The sequence below is a fragment of the Canis lupus genome, chromosome 7 (genome assembly GCF_003254725.2).
Source record: "Canis lupus dingo isolate Sandy chromosome 7, ASM325472v2, whole genome shotgun sequence".
Lineage (NCBI taxonomy): Eukaryota > Metazoa > Chordata > Mammalia > Carnivora > Canidae > Canis > Canis lupus.
This window is the reverse complement of record NC_064249.1, coordinates 37,022,741-37,045,205: the sequence shown is the minus strand read 5'-3', so window position 1 is coordinate 37,045,205 and position 22,465 is coordinate 37,022,741. Positions and strand designations below refer to the sequence as shown.

Below are 22,465 nucleotides of genomic sequence, written 5' to 3'. Positions count from 1 at the left end.
CAGCTCAGGGCATGATCTCAGGGTCCTGGGATTGGGCCCCAAGTCGGGCTTCCTGCTCAGTGGGGAGTCTGCTTCTCTTTGTGCCTCTTCCCTCCACCTCATGCTTATGCATGTTCTCTTTCTCTAATAAATAAATAAAATCTTAAAAAAAGAAAGTTAAAATGTGTCAAGTCACCTAAGACTCATTTGTATTTCACCAAGTACCTCATGGGACACTGATTTTTGACTTTTGGTTCTCTTTCGATATTTCAGAAAATGCAGGGTCAAGTGCTAAGAGTTGAGCAATGATATCTGGAATACACAGTGCAGCACAGGATAAAGGGCACTGGATAGAGGGGTCCAGAGTCAGAATCTTGTCCTAGTCAAGGCTTATCAGTTACCAGATTCATTCTAAGGCATATTTAAATTAAGAAATTCTTTGATTCTAACCATTTTGGGATCTTTTAGTAATACCTTTATTTAGATATAGCATTTATAAATAGAACAACAGTAAGACTATTCACCGAGAAATACTTGCACAAACTGTTGTCATATTTAGAATATTTCATATAAATACTTTATACTTTTAAAATAGTTTCGTTCTGGGGACGCCTGGGTGGCTCAGTGGTTTAGTGCCTGCCTTTGGCCCAGGGCGTGATCCTGGAGACCCGGGATTGAGTCCCGCATCGGGCTCCCTGCAGGGAGCCTGCTTCTCCCTCTACCTATGTCTCTGCCTCTCTCTCTCTCTCTGTCTCTCATGAATAAATAAAAATAAAAAATCTAAAAAATATAAAATAAAATAAAAAAATAAAATAGTTTCATTCTAAGTCTCTAGTAAGAAAGGTGTCCCATCTATAGGCCCCTACTACCATTTTCCAGCCAGCTGCCACTGCAAAGAGCAACACAGTACTTGTCAAACCTATAATCTAGCAACAAAAAGAAATGGTTTTTCCCAAATCCCACAATGAAAACAGCATACTTTTAAAGGAAAATATTTGCCTACCTTAAAACTTATACTATAACTCTAACAGTTTTCCATGAGCAATATACAACTGGACTCAATCACCTCTTGGTAAAGTTTTAGTTTAACCTAATCTTGATCCATACTGACTCTCTACTCTGAGGACTTTGCAAAGGATAAATTGCTTCTCAAGATTCTGCTTGTCTTTTGACAGTTCATCAACAGTATGACAGTACTAACCAGAACTGAATCAAATTGTCAATATTTAACCAGTTTTACTTATAAAACAAGAATTTCATATACTACAACCAGTAATGGACTGACACACAGCCTACATTTGGCTCTAGAGTACTGGGGAGAGCCCTGATTTGTAGCGTTTGCTCATTTCTGTGTTGTCAATACTTCTATCATAGCCAGTGTCAAGCTACCATGATGGACCACTGAATATGGTTCTCATGAGCTAGTAGTAGCGAGCTCCAGCACACTACTGGGTTACACCTAATAGAAATCACCAACATTTCATTTATCAACTTCCAGTGAAAAAAATCTCTTGCATGGCATATAGTTTCTCTTCTGTACATCAAATACTGTTTCAGGTTGCCCATGAAGATTAAATTTCTGGCTCTTCAAAGCTACTCTCCTTGACTTTGTGCATTTGTGTACCATTGGCACATAGTTATTTATAAAAAGCTTCATACTTTTATAAACCAGACTTCCTGGCACTACAGAAATCCAAATTTCAATTAGCTTTCAGATCTCTGTGACAGTTCCAATACCATAAAAACAACTATAAAGGTATCCTGACATCCAATGTCTCAAAAGTAATAGGCATTTCTAGGTGAAAGAGCAGCTGAGGAAAATAAATACCTAAGCCATTTCCACTATAGAAACACACCCCTGGCAAATCCAGCAGGGCAAGAGCAGATGGGATTTTCTTTGATGTCCATATATCTAAATCTGGGAAGTACCCTGGTAGAGCAGAACGAACATGAGGCGTGGAGATGAGTAACGACTGCATTCTGGTCCAAACTTTGCCACTGTTAGTCATGTGACTTTGGACATGCAATGTCTCAAGCCTCAGGTTCCTTATCTGTGCAACAGGGACAATAATGCCTATACCTACAATTCTGCAAGACAAGGATGCTAGGCTACTGTCAGGATTAAGTGAGGGAGTGCATATCTAGGGTAGTGGTCATCACATAGCAATAAGTGCTGAAAATGGTTTTTGAGTCAGAGTCTGAACCAGAAGTGCAAGATGCAGAGTAGAATCATGTGAAGAAGTAAGTTGACTATCACTTTGGGAGGGTAATAGTTTTAGGGTTATTCTGGCTTCAGGATTCTTTTACCTACCAGAAACCAGAAAAGGGAAGAAGGAAGGTCTATTTTTTTACCACAGTCACGGAGACTGGCTTCAAGGATCCCAGTGGATCCATTTCCTGAGTCTGACATCAGTTCTAGTACAAATTCACTGAGCAGAGTACCACACTTGATGCTTTTCCTCTGACTTCTATATGAAAAGCTTCCATGTTTATGACTTCAGTTATATACTTAGAGCTAACCTGTAATCATATTAACTAAGTATACAAAAGATTACTCATACTGAGAACAAGAATTTTAAAATGGAATCTTCAAGAGTTTCGAGAGCTAAAAATACAAATATATAACTGATGTAACTGTAGTCATGTTTCCAACAGCCTTTAGCACATATTCACTGATGGAATATCACTTCAAAAATAACAACTGTCTCCAAAGGGACTCTCCCTCTCCAATTCCTCATTTCTGTTATTGGAACTACCACTCATCCAGTCTGGATCTCCTGGCCATCTAGGACTTCTCGCATCTGCTTTCCTATCCACATCAAGTTCTAGGGATTTTTCCTTCAAAGGGACTGCAATCCATCTCTCTCTGTAGCCACTACAATGACTGTAACCAAAATGCTTTTCTTACCTTATACTTGAATTATCAATATCTCCTTTCAGTTATTTTCATTAAAATTGTGCATGCATGTGGTTTAAGGAGTCAAATACTCCTATTATATGTGTTCACAAAGCCCTCCTCTCTCTTGCCCTTTTCTCCTTTCATTGGGAATAAGTGCTCAGAGTTCTTCCTTTTTTTTTTTTTCTTTTAAACTGTATATTCCTAAACATGCCTATTTTGGCCACTTCTGGATTTTAGATTTTAGAAGGTGAGGACTGAGTCTTTTGTTCCCTCGGGGCTGCTATTTAGCAAAAGGAGGAAGACTAGGGAAGCAGAAGATTTGGGAGAATGAAATCAAAGTTTGATTTCATACATCTTAAGTTTGAAGTGCTCTTTTAGACATGTCAGGAGGCTGGATATTTAAGCCTGGAGTTCAGAACTGCATACTGAAATGCTCCAAAGTATAAAAATTAGTGAAATTTGTGGGGCACCTGGATGGCTCAGTTGGTTGTACATCTGCCTTTGGCTCAGGTCATGATCTCAGGGTCCTGGGATCAAGTCCCACATGGGGCTCCCTACTCATGGGTGAGCCTACTTCTCCCTCTCCCTCCACCTCTCCCCCAGCTTGCTCTCTCTCTCTCTCTCTCTCTCTCACATGAATAAAAAAAAAAAAAAGACTCTTGGGCTCTTTGTGTCAGTATAAGTTAAAAAAAAAAACAGAAAAGGCAGGGACTGTTTCAGATTACAGAAGACTAAAGAATCCTGATGACCAAATGCAATGTGGGGTCTTTCATGGGATCCTGGGTTAGGGGAAAATTAGTTACGTTTGTGAACAATGTGAGGGAAACCCAACTACAGATTGTCTGTGGAATAATACTCAGATATCAGCATCTCACCTTCTGCAGGAAATGTTGGGGAGCAGCTGCTAGCTTGGAAACACATGTACATGTATTTAAGGGTGATGCCATCAAATGCCTGAGGATTACTTTAAAACGTTTCAGTGGAAAGCATGTGTGCAGGTGATGGGGGACACAAAAGTTTGGCAAAATGTCAATGACTAACAAATCCAGGTGAAAGAATCAACATGAGGGGCCGGGAGTTACAGAAATTCATCAAACGTCCTCCATCTCTCCTGGATTTGTGTCTCCCTTGGGAAGCGATGGAGAGCTTGTATTCCTGGACTGACGAAGGAACTATCAGCTGGCTTCTGCTGCCCTGCTGATCCCCAGCTTTCACTCCTAACAAGGAATCCTTGAATTAGTGACAGTGAGGGTACAGTCATAATGCTTAATATCTATTTGGCTCTTACTGTGTACCAAGCATTATGTTAAGTGCTTTTACACGCATTATTTCATTTGATCCTCCACCACTTTACAGATCAAACTGAAAGCCATTTAGATTGTTAGTGGTGGAGCCCAAAGCCCTGCTTTTAAACCATGCTCTCTAAGCCCCTTCTGTCAGGGGAGGACAGATTGCTGAGATAGTTAAGAAGCATGACTTACAGGATTCAGCAAACTGATATGTTTCTCGGGGATGGGGGCAATGGAGAATTTTAGTTTGAGACATAAAAAAATTAAATAACGGGTGCCAGGCTGGCTCATCGGAAGAGTACGCGACTCTTGATCTCAGGTCATGAGTTCGAACCCCACTTAGGGTGTAGAGATTACAAAAAATAAAAATAAATTAATAAATAAACTTTAAAAACTTTAAATAATCTTCAGGTCTGATCCAGATCTACTAGAACTGCTCTGGCTGTGGGATCATATACCAGTAGAAAAGAGCATTCTTTTTACCTTTAATATAACAACAGCCCAGTGACATAAACTCCTTGAAAAGATTTGACTACATTTGCTATTTCCATCTTTACTCCAAATGTCCTTTTCCTCAACTTTTTATCGAAATTCTACAGAAGAGTTCAAAGAAGAGTAAAATCAACAGCCATTTAGGTTTCACCTAGATTTGTCAAATGTTGACATTTTGCCAAATTTGCTTTTTCTCTTGGTCTTTCCCTCTCTTATGTACTTTTCCTACTGAAATATAAGTAATATAAGTGAAAATATCATAATACAGGCACTTTGTTGCTTCACTCCCAAATACTTGGGCATGTATCTCTCAAGAACAAGGATACTGTCTCATAAAACCTACAATTCTGTGACGCCTGGGTGGCTCAGCGGTTGAGCGTCTACCTTTGGCTCAGGGCATGATTCCAGAGTACTGGGATGGAGTCCCACATCAGACTCTCTGCATGGAGCCTGCTTCTCCTTTTGCCTGTGTCTCTGCCTCTCTCTCTCCCCATGTCTTTCATGAATAAATACATTAAAAAAAAAAAAAAACACCCTACAATCCTATTACCAGTCTCAAGAAATTAGGGCAATAATGTTGTTTAATATACAGCCTATATTCAAATTTCTCCCACAGTGTTTCAAAAACAGAGACACTAAATGGAATAAAGAAATTTGGCCCCAGAACTATAAGGAACTTGCTTGGTGAGGGAGTCTTAGTTTCTCCATTATTTTCTAATTTTCATCTTAAAGGAAAAATTAAATGCATCTCATACATATCTTATTTTTCTGAATTAGCTCCTTGTCTCCTAATTTACTCTCCCAGTCATCGGCAGAGTGATTCTTCTAAAATTCACATTAGGTTTGGCACTCCCACCATTAAAAACCCCCAGCCCTTAGGAGGAAGGTGGTGATCACTGCCCCCAACCATCCAGTGTCCATTCCCACTTCTTCTCCATCTTAATCTCCAACATCAGCTCAGCCATGTCTTTGCTGGCGCTGCTCTCTCTTCCTGCACCAGTCCACTCAGTTCTTCTAGTGAGCGCCTACATACTCTGCAAACCCCAGCTCAGCAGTCACCTTTTTTCCCCCTGATGCCCACAGAAAAAGTTAATCACGCATTTTGTGCTTCTGTGGAATCTTAAATATCTTTCTACACTTAGTACAGACATCTCCAATTATTAATCTCTAGAAATGTCTCAACTATTCCACAGTTGCTCCCTTAAGGACATATTCTGATAAGTAATCTTTGTTTGCCCAGTATCTAGCAGAGTTTTTTGGCATCTTGTAGGTACTTATGAAGCGCTGCTATACTGACTCTTACTCATACACAGCTAATTCACTACATAAAGGAAGTTAGTGATTGTCGGAACCACCGATTGATTATTCAAGGCCAGTATGTGGCCACCAGTAGTTACATGCTAAATTTCCCACCAGCCAGACCCACGGTCACCTCCTGGGCTCCCCAGTGACAAGTCAGGGAGGATCAATTACAGAGAATTTCATTTTCAGTGATTCCAAACCCTGGTCCCAGAACTGTGGTGAGGCTACAAGTGAAGGGTTTCATGGAGTACCTGGTGAAGGCAAAGGGGAAGTGCTCTGGAATCCAACTGCTCTACTTCCCCTCGTATGAGTGAGAATAGATACTGAAGAACTAGCTTTGGGGCTTCTGGTTGATCATTAGCATTTATTTCTGCAGACTCTTCATCACTCACAGCATGTGTGGACACACTTAGTGCATTTTCTTGCATTGAAGCTGTGGCAGCTCCTGAAGAAAGTCCTTGAAGAAGTAAATAAAATGCCCACATTAGGATAAAGTTTCATCATGATGGAATACCTTAAAATAATCATGCCTGCTAACTATAACATTTTCAAATAAAGCTAATCATATGGGGGGGGGGGGACCCAGAACCACAAGTTTTTATCCTCATTAAACTGTGCCATCATCTGCTTCTATGAGCACAAACACGAACCATTTTTTTGCAGACTTATAATTAAGAGTGTTAATAAAAAGAGATCTAAAGGAGGGCAGCCTGGGTGGCTCAGCGGTTTAGCGCCACCTTCAGCCCAGGGCGTGATCCTGGAGACCGGGGATGGAGTCCCACGTTGGGCTCCCTGCATGGAGCCTGCTTCTCCTTCTGCCTGTGTCTCTGCCTCTCTCTCTCTCTCTCTCTCTCTCTCTCTCTGTGTCTCTCTCATGAATAAATAAATAAAATCTTAAAAAAAAAAAAGAGATCTAAAGGAAAGTATGCAGGGTAAAACCTGACCACAAACTTGATTCAACCAAAGGAAAAATGGATTAGCTGTAATTGGAAATCCGGCTTGCTCAAAATAAAACAATTAAGCAGCAAAGTAAATACACTTATCATATAAAATGGCTAAGGAAGTTAAGCCCTTCTCTTTAAACTCTGGTCTGATAACTGTAGAACTACTTCTGGATCCCAGGAGAGCAACATGAATTCAGATGCCAGAGCTAATGGCCATCGAAAATTTTTTCATAATAAGAAGTTAAGTAATACAAACTTCTAAAAAAAAATCATCAATGAATAAATGCTTGGCCTGCAGCTCCTGAAATGGTGTACCAAATTTAAAAAGTTTAATCATTACACATTATAACTTCATCCTTCACTGAAGTCTCGGTATCTCTTCTAATTTTCATACTCAAAAAGATTGTCTCCATCTGTACATTTAGGTGATCAGCCTCAGAAGGGATCTTTCTCAGTAATTCAGTGTATGTACCACATTTGAGGATGCAAACTCTTTAGAGTATGCCCAGAACTTCTAAGTAAACCCACTGCTCTAGCCAGGCGGGTCAGTTCTTCATCTCCCTAGTAAAATATTCTGTACCTTTCTGAGCAATTACAGATTCTAACAGAATATTTTCTTCCCATTTATACCTATTAATGTTTACCCAAACAAAATCCATGTATTTCTAGTATTCCATGGGCCTAATGTAAACTTACTTTCCTCTGAGTACTGTATATATAGCCCTATATTATGCTGGACTGTATTACAGTGATGATGAAAGGTCTCATCTTCATTAGATCAAAACTCCTACATCACAAAAATTAATTTATGGGCCATGGTTATTGTAATTACAACCAGCAGTGTCTTCAGCACTAAAATTCCAAGTACTGTGATTTCTAAAATTAATTACCTATGATGATTCTTTATATTTTAGAAAATTCTCTTCTATGAATTTTGTATCATTTGGGATAAGGAAATACAAGGCCTGGTGATAGCCTGCCATTTTTGCAAGGATGGTATTTGTGAAAACAGGGATGATTCTTCTTTCTAATTTTCTACCCAAATGGCAAAAGTGCCAGTGTGAGAAGAGAAGCTTTCCATAGAGAACTACAAAGAAACTAAGAGAACTACTGTTTCTTTCCCTTTTCCCTGGCCACACTAATATGTTCAAGACATTTAGTCTCATCTAGACTGTGATAAAGTCAGCCTCCCAAAGTCTATACTTCTCTTGATTAAATTCTTCCCATATAGTTATCAAATATTACTCCATGCTTCTTCCTTGAAAAAAATGTAGGAATTATATCATGGTCATTTTCAGTAAAGGGGAGTTAAATAAAACCCTTGAAGAATATTACCAAATAAGGACCAGATTTTTAAAGGTAATGAAAAAGGACAGAATTTAAAGGAGGTCTCTGACTCTACAGGAGGTCAGAACAGGGTTTCAAATAGTGAACTGGAAACATGTACGGTGGTTATCTCAGTTAGTTAGACCATGTAGATTCATAATGGCCATGGTTCCTGCTAGATCCATTGTCAAGTTATTTTAATAATTAATGTTATGGATACATATAATTTATAAACATGCCATTTGTTGGTAAATAAAATTATGTAACCAACAAAAGAAATTATAACAGAAAGAAGAGTATTAGTCATAAAACAAAACCAACAAAAGTTCCAAAAGCGTATATACAAGCCAAAAGATTCCAAGAGCAATGGAAGGCTAATATAAACAATTAGAAAGAATATAGTACTTTAATCACCAAGTGTAGGGAGGGGATGGAAAATATGAACTAGGCTCACATGGGTCATTCCAAATGAATTAAGAGTTCAGGGAAACTTGAAAGACTCATACCACAAAAAGATTATTTACTGGGGTTGAAGATCATGAGTTTCAGAGATAACTTAATTATCAAACTTACCTCTTAAGATAACATTCCTTGCTGGGACAGAGTAGTATAAATCAAAGAGCTCTAGAATAGGAGCAAGAGACATCAGTTCTGTCATTATTTTTCCAAGTGACCTTGGGTTAGACATTTTATTCTCTTTACTGTAGTTTCCTCATCTTGAAAATGAAGGGATTCAGGACACCTGGGTGGCTCAGTCAGTTAAGCATCTGCCTTTGGCTCAGGTCATGATCTCAGGGTCCTGGGGATCAAGCCCTGTGGTGGGCTCCCTACTCAGTGGAGGTTCTGCTTCTCCCTCTCCACCTGCCCCTCCTCCCTGCTTGTGTCCCTCCTCTGAATAAACACATAAAATCTAAATCAATCAATCAATCAATCAATCAATCTAAGGGATTGGCCAGATGAGACCTCAGATTCCTCCTAGATCTGACCATCTCAAGCATTTAAAGTCTCCACAGTGATTCTGTTATTTAAGAAATGTAGCTAGGCTGGCCACCATGACCCCAGCTTCTAGGCCAGCTCCCATAGACCCAGGCTCTGGGATTACCCTGGTTCCAGGCAACCTCCTACTGACTTAGGCTCCAGGCTGGGTCTCATAGATACAGGCTCCCAGCCAACACCAGAGCCAGGCTGGCTTTCATAGACAGAAGTGTCAGGCCTGCCACCCCAGTGGTCCCTGATACCTCATCTACCCCCAAGAGTCCAGGACCCAAGGCCAAACCACATGAACTCAAGCATCAGGCCCACCTCAGTGGACCCAGGCAGCAGGCTGTCCCCTGTGGATCAAACCACCAGGCCTGTCCACCTGCTAACTCAGGCACCAGATTTGTCCACCCGAGGATTCTAGCGCCAAGCCTGCCCATGGTTACTACTAGGTGACCCATCCAGAATCTCTGGACAGGCGGACTAACAGTCTCCCTGCTGAAGCCATTCTGTACAGACTGCTTCTTTAGATGTGCAGATATCAACACAAGTCCACGAGGATCATAAATAATCAAGGAAACATGACACTACCAGAGGAAACTAATAAAGATTCAATAAAAGGCTCTACAAAAATGGAGATCTATGAACTGCTTGACAAAGAATTCAGAATAATCCTCTTAAAGAAATTTAGTCAACAACACAGAGAAACAGACAAAATTAGGAAGACAGCATATGAATAAAATGAGTTTAATAAAGAAATAGAAGCCACAATAAAAATCAAATCAAAATCCTAAAGTTGAATACATTGAAATGAGAAATTCAACAGAGAGCTCCAACAGCAGACTCAACCAAGCACAAGAAGGAATCAGTGAGTTTAAGGGTATGTCAGTTAAAATTATCTGGTCAGGGGATCCCTGGTGGTTCAGACGTTTAGCGCCTCCCTTCGGCCCAGGGTGTACTGGAGTCCCAGGATTGAGTCCCACATCAGGCTCCCTGAATGGAGCCTGCTTCTCCTTCTGCCTGTGTCTCTGCCTCTCTGTCTCTCTCTGTCTCTCTCTGTCTCTCATGAATATATAAATAAAATCTTAAAAAAAAGAAAAAAATTGTAAAAAAAAAAAGTTATCTGGTCGGAAGAGCAAAAAGAAAAAAGAGTGAAAAAAACCTTACATGAATCGTGCAATATCATGTAGAGAAATAACTTAAGTATTACTGGAGTCTCAGAAGGAGAAGAGAGGGAAAGAGGGCGGAAAATTAACAAAAAGAAGTAATGTCTAAAGAAATCTCCAAATATGGAGAAAGATTTGGACATCCAAGCTCATGAAGCTTATAGGTTCCCAAAAATTATCAACCTAAAAAGATCTTCTCTAAGATACATTATAATAAAACTATCTAAAATAAAAATAGAATATTTTTAAAACAGCAAGGGAGGGGTACCTGGCTGGCTCAGTCAGAAGAGTGTGCAACTCTTGATCTTGGGGTCATGAGTTGGAGCCCCACATTGGGCATAGGGATCCCCCCCAAAAGTCTCAGGTTTCTAGCTCTCAATGCTCCTGTAATAAATCTGATAAACTATTTCTAAAATACAAAAATAACAATAAAAAAACACAGCAACCCCAAAGAAAAAAAATCCCTCACACACTAGCCAACCCTTGGAAGGTATTTGTGGATTTCTCAGCAGAAACACTGCAGGCCCAGAGAGAGTGGGATAATGTAGTCAACATGCTAGATTTCAAAATAAGTTTGATGTCGCATAAGTATAACAAAAGTTTTCTTGAAAAAGTGTAATAATATATCACAATTAATACAAAAGTTCCTTTTGATAACATAAAAATTTTCTGGTAAAGACATTTATAGGTAAGAAGGAAAGCCAAATAAAAATATATACAACATGTAATTTCATCTTTGCTACAAAGTCTTATTCAATTTAAATGAAACTTTCTTTTGCTAGATATTAATCTATACAGGATCATAAAATTCTGTTTACTTTAACTTGTGAAAGTCAAATAAGTTATGGTTAAAACTCTAAGCAATTTGGTGATACTATTTATATGCAGATGGTGACAAATTCATAGGCTCTAACAATACCTGTCAACTTCATCAAGCTCTAAAATAAACATCAGTGTTTACTTGAACCCACTGAGGTTTTATTTTTTTATTATTTGTAACTACTTTGCACCAGAAATTAAAAGAATTACCTTGAGAGATTTTATTCAATTTATCATACCACCCAAATTCTATTCATTTTGATACATAATTTTTTTTTTTTTTCAGAGAGAGGTGTCAGTGGGAGTACAGGGGGAGAGGGAGAGAGAGAATCCCAAGCAGGCTCCACTCCCAGCATGGAACCCAATGTGGGGCTCAATTCCAGGACCCTTAGATCATGACCTGAGCTGAAATTAAGAGTTGGACACTTAACTGAGCCATCCAGGTGACCCTTGACATATAATTTTTTATTTATTTTAATTCCAGTATAATTAATGTACAGTGTCATATTAGTTTCAAGTCTACAATATAGTGGTTCAGCAACTCTTTATATTACTCAGTGTTCAGTATGAGTATTCTCTTAATCCCCTTCATTTATTCCCCTTTTCCCCCAGCCTCTCCCCTCTGGTAATCACCAGTTTGTTCTCTATAATTAAGATTCTGTATTTTGTTTGTCCTTTTTTTTCTTTGCTCATTTATTTTGGTTTTGAAGTTCCACATATGAGTGAAATCATATGGTACCTGTCTTCTGGCATATAATTTTTTTATTCAAATTGGAATCTGTCTCTGGTAGTCATTAAGAGACACACTGTGGGAGAATTAAGAGACACACCGTGGGAGAATATAGTAGTATCCTTTACCTGGAAACATTAGGAATGTACCCTGATATTATTATTCACATTATTCTCTGCTACTTAATCTACTATTGGTCTGTCATCTATAAATATACCTGTGAGAATGATGAACTTAGGTAAAGGTAATACCTCACACCTGGTACCTTAGGTAGTAAGTACTCAGAGAATGAAAACTTACCAGAGACAAAGTGGGAATTAGCAGGATGCTACACAGAAGGCACTGAGGCTGAGGTAAAGGTCGAAGTAGTGATGATGCTTAGAATAAAATGTTCACAGTGATGATGTAAGCTAAGCTAGGGATGAGAGAAGGGTTATTTAAAGGCCTAATACAGGGGCACCTGTGTGGCTCAGTCAGTTGAGCATCTGCTTTCAGCTCAGGTCATGATCCTGGGGTTTTGGGACTGAGCCCCGAACTGTCTCCTGCTCTGTGAGGAGTCTGCTTCTCCCTCTCTTTCTTTCCCATTGGTGCTCTCCCTATATCTCTCAGAAAATAATTAAACAAACAAATGTATAATGTAAAAACAAAGGCCTAATACATTTCAAATTCTACAGACTACTACTCAAAGTATAAGGATATCATCTGATACGCAGGATCGTGTGGTCTTAAGAGAACAGGCTGTTCACACGGTCAGCCTTTACAGGGCAGGTGTACGCTACAGTGCCATGACCTCAGCCCTGAGCATGGTGCTGACACAGACCAGGTGCCCCAATACTTCTGGGACAAAGGTTGACCAAATGTTAGTGCCTCTTGTGGAGTATACCACAAGCCCATTACACTATGTTACTTAATTCTCACAGCAACATTATAAAGTAGGTATTAGAAATTATAGATGAGGGATCCCTGGGTGGCGCAGTGGTTTAGCGCCTGCCTTTGGCCCAGGGCGCGATCCTGGAGACCTGGGATCGAATCCCACTTCGGGCTCCTGGTGCATGGAGCCTGCTTCTCCCTCTGCCTATGTCTCTGCCTCTCTCTCTCTCTCTCTCTCTGTGACTATCATAAATAAATAAACGTTAAAAAAAAGATTTATTAAAAAAAAATTATAGATGAAGCACTTGAAATTCATCAGAGATTACAGGAGAGATTACTGGAGTCAGGGTGTCTGGGTTTGAGCCCTACATTTACTGCTTCCTAGTTCTGGAACTAGGCAAGTCAGTCTCTTTAATCCTTAAGTTTTCCATCTGTTAAATATACTGCCTTTCTATCACATAAAGTCTCCTAAGAAATTACAGTTAGATCAGAAAGTAGTAGGCATTTCCATTTATCCACAATTCCATGGCCTCTCTCCTTTTAAATAAGAGCACTAAGTTTTTGAAGAAACATATTAGGAAAAAAAAATCTAAGATTCACTGATTTTTTAAAAAAGATTTTATTTATTTATTCATGAGAGACACAGAGAGAGAGGCCGAGACGTAGGCAGAGGGAGAAGCAGGCTCCTTGCAGGGAACCTGAGGTGGGACTCGATCCCCAGACCAGGATTATGCCCTGAGCCCAAGGCAGACGCTGAACCGCTGAACCATCCAGGCATCTCTAAGATCCACTGATTTTATACTTTTTTATACTGATCCACTTTTTTATACTTTCCCTGAACTAAGTGTTGAAGTGCTCACTACACTGATGCTGCATCCAGTTAGGAACCCAAGGGAGAGCTACACTAGCATCCAGAGACAACTGCTAACACACATCAAACTCCACCACTTCCCACTTCCCTTCAGAGTGAACCATCCATTCTTCTTCTCCGAGGTCTCATCTCATCTTCTCACGTGTGGTTGGTAACACACTCAGAGGAGAGGCATGCACCATAATGGTTCTGTGGTAATTTATGGTAACTCCAATATGAAAAAGAATTCCTTTAAACATATTTTAAAATTCAGCAAAAGCGAGGGCACCTGGGTGGCTTAGTCTGTTAAGCATTTGACTCTTGGTTTTGGCTCAGGTCGTGATCTCAGGGTCATGAGATCAAGCTCTGCTCAGTGTGGAGTCTGCTTGAGATTCTCCCTCTCCCTCGGCCCCTCCCCAACTCTAAAATAAATAAATAAATCTTAAAAGAAAAATGTCAGCAAAAGTGAGATAGCATGGTGTAACATTTAGGCTAAGTGTAAAGTCAGAATACCTGGGATAGAATCCAAAGAGTGTCACTTATTAGTTAAATGATATTGGGCAAGTTATTTACTCTCTCTGTGCTTCAAAAGCTTCATCTATAAATTGAAGCTAATTGTATTACCTATTTAACAAGGCTGTAAAGAAGAGTAAATGAGATAGAAAGCACATATTACAGTAGCTGGCAAACAGCAAGTGCTCAATAAATGCTCAAGAACAAATTTTGTTTTAAAACTCAGCCAGCTGAGGGGTGCCTGGGTGGCGCAGTCAGTTGAGCATCTGACCTGAGCCGAGATCATGACCCAAGCCAAAATCAAGAGTCCAATGCTTAACCCATTGAGGGAAGCTGGTGCCCTTGCCTTCCATCTTTTAAACAGAGCTAATATCACATCCTAAAGGTTAATGACTTGATGTTTCCTTTTTTCTTTTAAGAATTATTTATTTGAAAGAGAGAGAGTGCATACATGCATATGTACAAAGCAGAGAGAGCAGCAGAGAGAGAATCTGAGATAAGGGATATACAGGCTTCCAGTTCTAGAGTGAATAAGTCATGGAATAAAAGACATGGCATAAAGAATTCTTATTCCTTAGCTATAAAAAACCTTTTTAGGGATCCCTGGGTGGCACAGCAGTTTAACGCCTGCCTTTGGCCCAGGGCGCAATCCTGGAGACCTGGGATCGGATCCCACGTCGGGCTCCCGGTGCATGGAGCCTGCTTCTCCCTCTGTGTATGTCTCTGCGCCTCTCTCTCTCTCTCTCTGTGTGACTATCATAAACAAATAAAAATTAAAAAAAAAAAAACTTTTTATTTTGGTGTAGTCCCAATAGTTTATTTTTGCTTTTGCTTCCCTTGCCTGAGAAGACATACCTAGAAGATCATTTTTAAGGCCAATGTCAAAGAGATTATTCCCTATGTTTACTCGTAGGAGTTTTATGGTTTTGGGTCTTACATTTAAGTCTTTATTTAACCCATTTTGAGTTTATTTTTATATATGGTGTAAGAAAGCAGACCAGTTTCATTCTTTTACATGTAGCCGTCCAGCTTTCCCAGAACCATTTATTGATGAGACTGCCTTTTCCTTGGTGTACATTCTTATCTCTTGTTATAGAAAGTTTGGCCACATACTTGTGAATTTATTTCTGGGTTCTCTATTCTGTGCCATTGATCCATTTGTCTCTTTTTGATCCAGTACCATACTGTTTTGATTACTATAGAGTTGTAGTGTATCTTGAAATCTGTGATTGTGATACCTCCCTGTTGTTGTTCTTTCTCAAGATTGCTTTCACTATTTGGGGTTTCCTTTTCTGTAAAGAAATACCATCAAGAGGGGAGGGGCAAGATGGCGGAAGAGTAGGGTCCCCAAGTCACCTGTCCCCACCAAATTACCTAGATAACCTTCAAATCATCCTGAAAACCTACGAATTCAGCCTGAGATTTGAAGAGAGAACACCTGGAATGCTACAGTGAGAAGAGTTCGCGCTTCTATCAAGGTAGGAAGACGGGAAAAAAGAAAGAAACAAAAGGCCTCCAAGGGGGAGGGGCCCCGCCAGGAGCCGGGCTGAGGCCGGGGCGAGTGTCCCCAGGACAGGAGAGCCCCGTCCCGGAGACTGCAGGAGCTGCACCAACCTTCCCGGGCGGAAAGGGGCTCGCAGGGAGTTGGAGCAGGACCCAGGAGGGCGGGGATGCCCTCGGGCTCCCTGGGACAGTAACAGAGCAACTGCGCACGGGGAGAGTGCGCCGAGCTCCCTAAGGGCTGCAGCGCGCACGGCGGGACCCGGAGCAGCTCGGGGGGCTCGGGCGGCGGCTCCGCGGAGGGGGCTGCGGGGCGGGAGCGCGAATCCAACAGCGCAGGCCCGGGAGCACTGGGCGCCGGGACACAGCCCAGGATCCGGCCTCCTCCCGGGACAGGCAGAGGCCAGGAGGGCCCAGAACCGCAAGGACGCTCCTGCCCCGCCCCGGAGCCTCCAGGCCCTGCAGACGGAGAGCTCCGTAGTTACTGCGGGGGCTGAATCCAGGGCTCTAGAGCTGCCACCGCCACTGGGGTTGTTCCTCCTGGGAACAGATCAACAAAACCAGGAGTTGGTTCTTTGAAAGAATTAATAAGATAGATAAACCATTAGCCAGCCTATTAAAAAGAAGAGAGAGAAGACTCAAATTAATAAAATCATGAATGAGAAAGGAGAGATCACTACCAACACCAAAGAAATACAAACGATTTTAAAAACATATTATGAACAGCTATACGCCAATAAATTAGGCAATCTAGAAGAAATGGATGCACTCCTGGAAAGCCACAAACTACCAAAACTGGAACAGGAAGAAATAGAAAACCTGAACAGGCCAATAACCAGGGAGGAAATTGAAGCAGTCATCAAAAACCTCCCAAGACACAAAAGTCCAGGGCCAGATGGCTTCCCTGGGGAATTCTATCAAATGTTTAAAGAAGAAACCATACCTATTTTACTAAAGCTGTTTGGAAAGATAGAAAGAGATGGAGTGCTTCCAAATTCGTTCTATGAGGCCAGCATTACCTTAATTCCAAAACCAGACAAAGACCCCACCAAAAAGGAGAATTACAGACCAATATCCCTGATGAACATGGATGCAAAAATTCTCAACAAGATACTAGCCAATAGGATCCAACAGTACATTATGAAAATTATTCACCATGACCAAGTAGGATTTATCCCCCGGCACACAAGGCTGGTTCAACACTCATAAAACAATCAGTGTGATTCATCATATCAGTAAGAGAGAAATGCCATCAATTTCTGGGTATTATATTATATCCTGCCACTTTACTGAATCATTTATTACTTTTAGTTGTTTTTTTGGTGTGGAGTTTTAGGATGCTCTATGTTTAGTATCATGTCATCTGCAAATAGTGACAGTAAAAAAAAAAAGGATTCTGAAAGCAGAGAAGCCTCACAAACAAGAGAATCTTCAATAAGAATCACAGCTAATTTCTCTTCCCAAACAATGGAAGTCAGGAGGCAATGAGATGGCAATATTCAAAGTACTGAAAGAAAAGGGCAATCAACCAAAAATTCTATATCTAAGAAAACTATCCTCAAAAATGAGGGAGAGGGATGCCTGAGTGGTTGAACATCTGCCTTTGGCTCAGGGTGTGAACCTGGGATCGAGTCTCACATCGGTCTCCCTGCAAGGAGCCTGCTTGCTTCTCCCTCTGCCTATGTCTCTGCCTCTCTCTGTGTGTCTATCATGAATAAATACAATCCTTAAAAAAAAAGTGAGGGTGGGCAACCCAGGTGGCTCAGCGGTTTAGCGCTGCCTTTGGCCAAGGGCGTGATCCTGGAGATCCGGGATTGAGTCCCATGTCAGGATCCTTGCATGGAGCCTGCTTCTCCCTCTGCCTGTGTCTCTGCCTCTCTCTCTCTCTCTGTGTGTGTGTGTCTCTCATGAATAAGTAAATAAAATCTTTTAAAAAAAAAGTGAGGGATAAATTAAGAAATTCTCAAAAGAACAAATGCTAAGGGAGTTGTTACTTGCAGAGCTATACTACAGCAAAAGTTAAAGGGAGTCTAGGCTGAAATGAAAGAACACTAAACAGTAACTCAAACTCACATGAAATAAAAACATGGGTAACAAAAACAATATACGTAAATATAAAAGTCAGGATAATTGTACTTCTGGTTTGTAATTCCTGTTTTTTCCATATCATTTAGAAGGAAAATGTATTAAAATATAATTATGTTAATTGGAACAAAAAACATATAGAACAGAAAACAAATAGCTAAGCGCCAGAAGTAAGTCCTTCCTTGTAATTACTTTAAACTGTAAATGGTTTAAATTCCTCAATTAAAAGGCAGCTATTAGCAGAATGGATGGCTTAATGATAAATTCAACCAAATACTTTTTATTTTTATATTTTTAAAGATTTTATTTGTTTATTCATGAGAAACACAGAGAGAGAGGCAGAGACACAAACAGGGAGAAGCAGGCTCCACACAGGGAGCCCAACATGGGACTTGATCCCAGGTCTCCAGGATCAGGCCCTGGGCTGAAGGTGGCGCTAAACCGCTGAGCCACCTGGGCTGCCCCTCAACCAAACATTTAAAGAAAAATTAACATGAATTATCTTTAAACTCTTCCCAAAATTTGAAGAGGATGAAACACTGAGTCATTCTATGAGGCCAGCTTTACATTGACCCCAAATCCAGACAAAGACACTAAAAAAAAAAAAAAAAAACAAAAAAAAACTGCAGACCCATATCCCTTATGAAAGTACATGTAAAAATGCTCAACAAAATACTAGAAAAACAAATTCAGCAGCATATGAAAATGATTATATACCGTGATCAAGTTAGTTTTATCCCATGAACTCAAGGGTAGTTCAACATAAAAGCAATCAATGTAATACATCATGTTAACAGAATGAAAAAAAAAACACATTATCATCTAATAATGCATAAAACACATCTGACAAAATCCAACACCCTTTTTTGATAACAACTCTTAATAAATCAGGAATAGAAGTGAACTTATTCAATATAATAAAGGCCAAACATGAAAAACGTACAACAAACATCAAGGAACAAGAAGAAATAAAAGGCATTCAAGGTGGAAAGGAAGAAGTAAAACTATCTCTATTTGCAAATAACATCATCTTACATCTAGAAAACCCTTAGGAATCCATACATACGGGGCACCTGGGGGCTCAGGGGTTGAGCGTCTGCCTTTGGCTTAGGTCATGATCCCAGGATCCTAGGAACAAGTCCCACATCAGGCTCCCCAGAGGGAGCCTGCTTCTATCTCTGCCTATGTCTCTGCTTCTGTGTCTCTCATGTACAAATAAATAAAATCTTAAAAAAAAAAAGAATCCACAGATAGAATTATTAGGCCTAATAAATCAATTCAACAAATTTGCAAAAATCAGCTGTATTTTTATACACTAGTACTGAACAACTGGAAGAGGTAGTTAAGAAAACAATTCCATTTACAATAGCATCAAAAAGAATAAAATACCTAGGAATAAATTTAAACACGGTGAAACAAGTCTTGTACACTAAGAACCACAAAATAATACTGAAAGAAATTAAAGAAGATAAAAATAAGGGGCATCTGAGTGACTTAGTCAGTTAAGCATCTGCCTTTGGCTTTGGTTATGATCCCAGGGTCCTGGGATCTGGCCCCATGTCGGGCTCTCTGCTCATCAGGGAGCCTTCTCCTCCCTCTCCCTCTCCTTCTGTCTCTAACCCTCCCCCTGCTTGTGCTTGCACGTGCGCTCTCTCTCTCTCTCTCTCAAATAAATAAATAAATAAATAAATAAATCTTTAAAAAAAGGTAAAAATAATAGAGAGACATGCACTGCTCATGAATTATAAGATTTAATGTTAAGATGGCAATTCCGGGAGAAGAAATGTGTGGGAAATATCAGAAAGGGAGACGGAACATAAAGACTCCTAACTCTGGGAAACGAACTAGGGGTGGTGGAAGGGGAGGAGGGCGGAGGGTGGGGGTGAATGGGTGACGGGCACTGACGGGGGGCACTTGATGGGATGAGCACTGGGTGTTATTCTGTATGTTGGCAAACTGAACACCAATAAAAAATAAATTTATTATTAAAAAAAAGATGGCAATCTCACCAAACAATCTACAGATTCAGTGTAATCCAAATCAAAATCCCAACAGTGTTTTCTGCTAAAAAAGAAGACAACATCCTAAAATTCATATAAAATTTCAAGGGACCCAGAATAGCCAAAATTGTCTTGAAAATGAACAAAATTAGAGGACTCATACTTCCAGATTTCAAAACTTATTATAAAGTTACGGTAAAAACACACTGTGGTATTGGCATAAGGATAGACCTATTACATACATACCAATGGTACAGAATTGAGAACCCAAGAATAAACTCTCATATTCATAGTTAATTCATTTTTGACAAGGGTGCTATGGTCATCCAATGTGAAAAGAAGTGTTTTCAACAGACTGCTGGGGCAACTGGATATCTTCATGTAAAAGAATGAAGTTGGATCCTTACTTATATATAGAAGGAACTAAAAACGGATCAAAGATGGGGTGCCTGGGTGGCTCAGTTGGTTGAGTGACTGACTCTTGATTTCAGCTGAGGTCATGATTTCAGGGTTGTGAGATGGAGCCCTGCATTGGGCTCTGCACTGAGCATGGAGCCTGCCTAAGATTCTCTCTCCTACTGTCCCTCTCCCTCCTAGAGCTCTCTCTCTCTAGGTGGATCAAAGACCTAAATAAAGAGCTAAAACTTTTAGAAAAAACTTTTAGAAAAAAGTTTTCAAACTTTTAGAAAAAAACATTGGGGAGTTATTTTCTTTACATTGGATTTGCCAATGATTTTTTGGATAAGGCATCAAAAGCACAGCAAATAAAAGAAAAAAAATAGATAAATTGTTTATCTAAATTAAAAACATCTGTGAATGAATGTTAAAACTAAAATGTGAGTGAAAAGACAATCCACAGAATGGAAGAAAATATCTTCAAGTCATAAATCTGATAAGGAATTAATAATATCTAGAATACATAAAGAACTTCTACAACTGAACAATAATGAAACAAACAACCCAATTCAAAAATGAACAAAGGACTTGAATGGATGTATCGCTAAGGAAGATACACAAATGGGCAATAAGCATGAAAAGATGTTGAATATCACAAGCCACTGGGAAAATGCAAATCAAATCCACAACGAGATGCCAGTTTATACCCATTACTATGACTATAGCGTAAGCCTGATCATTTGGTTTGCCTATAAAAACCAGTCTGGAATAAACATGCTGCCAGTTACACTACTAGATGAAGAGCCAGGCCACCCACCCATGTAGTTCCCCTTTTCACAAAGCCCTGGTTGACCTGGATAACTGACCATTTGACTGATCCCTTCTCCCTTCCTGTGCTTTATTTCCTGCTCTTATGTTTTAAATTCACCCACAAAGTCCTAGGTGCTCTATCCTCCACCAAATAAAGGCAAAACTCCAATCTGTTTTCCCTCCCTTTTTCTATAGGTGATATTGCTGCGTGGCTTTGAGCATGTAATGTACCCTCCAAAACTTATAAATTACAACCCTTGTTTTTTCAAAGTTCACTAATGGTTGTTACTGAGGTGTGTCTTGGTTTTTTTTTTTTAGATTTTTAAAAAAATTTATTTATTCACGAGAGACAGAGAGGCAGAGACACAGGCAGAGGGAGAAGCAGGCTCCATGCAGGGAGCCTGACGTGGGACTCAATCCCAGGTCTCCAGGATCAGGCCCTGGGCTGAAGGCGGCGCTAAACCACTGAGCCACCCGGGCTGCCCTGAGGTGTGTCTTGTAATTGTAATCAGAACTGCAAGGTCCTGTCCAACCACAACGTTGTCTCTGGTCAGGGAAATGTCTGTGGGGGCCACCTCAAGTAATATCAGTAAGTGGCTGGTGGTATTTCTAGCCCATAGCATCGCTATCCACGGGTGAGATGGACACCTATCAATGGCAATCATCAGACAAACAGACAGGATGTAGAGAAACTAGAACCCTTGTGCATCCCTGATAGGAATGTACAATGATGCAGCTGCTAGAGAGGACAGTTTGGCAATTCCTCAAAAAATTAAACTTTATTACCATATGATCTAGCAATTCCATTTCTAGGTACATATATACAAACCAGGTATATTTCTAGGCATAAGGCACTCAAACAGATATACGTATGCCAATGTTCAAAGCAGCATTATTCACATTTTTCAAAAGATTTTTAAATTTATTTATTTTAGAGATAGAGTGAGAGGGAGTGAGCAAGCAGGGCAGGGAGAAGAAGAGGGAGAGGGACAAGCAGACTCCCTGTTGAGTGCAGAGCCCGACGTGTCTCGGGGCTTTATTTCAGGACCCTGAGATCATGACCTGAACTGAAATTAAGAGTCAGATGCTCAAGTGACTGAGTCACCCAAGTGCCTTGCAGCATTATTCACATTAGCCAAAAGGTGAAGATGAATGGATACACAAAACGTGGTATATATGTGCTGCAACATGGGTGAACTTGAAAACATTGCTCTAAGTGAAATAAGCCAGTAACATAAAAACAAATTATTGTCTGACTGTACTTAGATGAAAATCTACAACAGGAAATTCATACAGAGAGAAAGCAGAACTGAGGTTACCAGGGGGGATGAGAGGAGGGATGTGGAGCTATTACTGAATGTTCACAGAGTCTCTGCTTTGAGTGATAAAAATTTTGGAAATGGTGGTGATGGTTATGCAACATTATGAATGTAATTAATGACTTTGAACTGTACTCTTAAAATAGCAAATTTGGGCAGCCCCGGTGGCTCAGCAGATTAGTGCCGCCTTTGGCCCAG

The 22,465-nt window shown here is 40.2% G+C and overlaps 1 protein-coding gene across 4 annotated transcripts in view; it reads right to left on the bottom strand.

Moving 5' to 3' along the window:
• CNST (consortin, connexin sorting protein) overlaps positions 1-22,465 on the bottom strand; it is a 122,574-nt gene that overhangs the window by 34,783 nt on the left and 65,326 nt on the right. For 3 of the 4 annotated variants that reach the window (XM_035718504.2, XM_035718503.2, XM_035718505.2), the window contains 2 exons: positions 8,805-8,855; positions 6,213-6,418 (listed from right to left, as the gene is read on the bottom strand). In XM_035718504.2, the coding sequence (XP_035574397.2) occupies positions 6,213-6,418; positions 8,805-8,855 (257 nt within the window). The remainder of the gene's footprint in view (positions 1-6,212; positions 6,419-8,804; positions 8,856-22,465) is intronic. The other variant, XM_035718506.2, reaches the window with a different exon arrangement.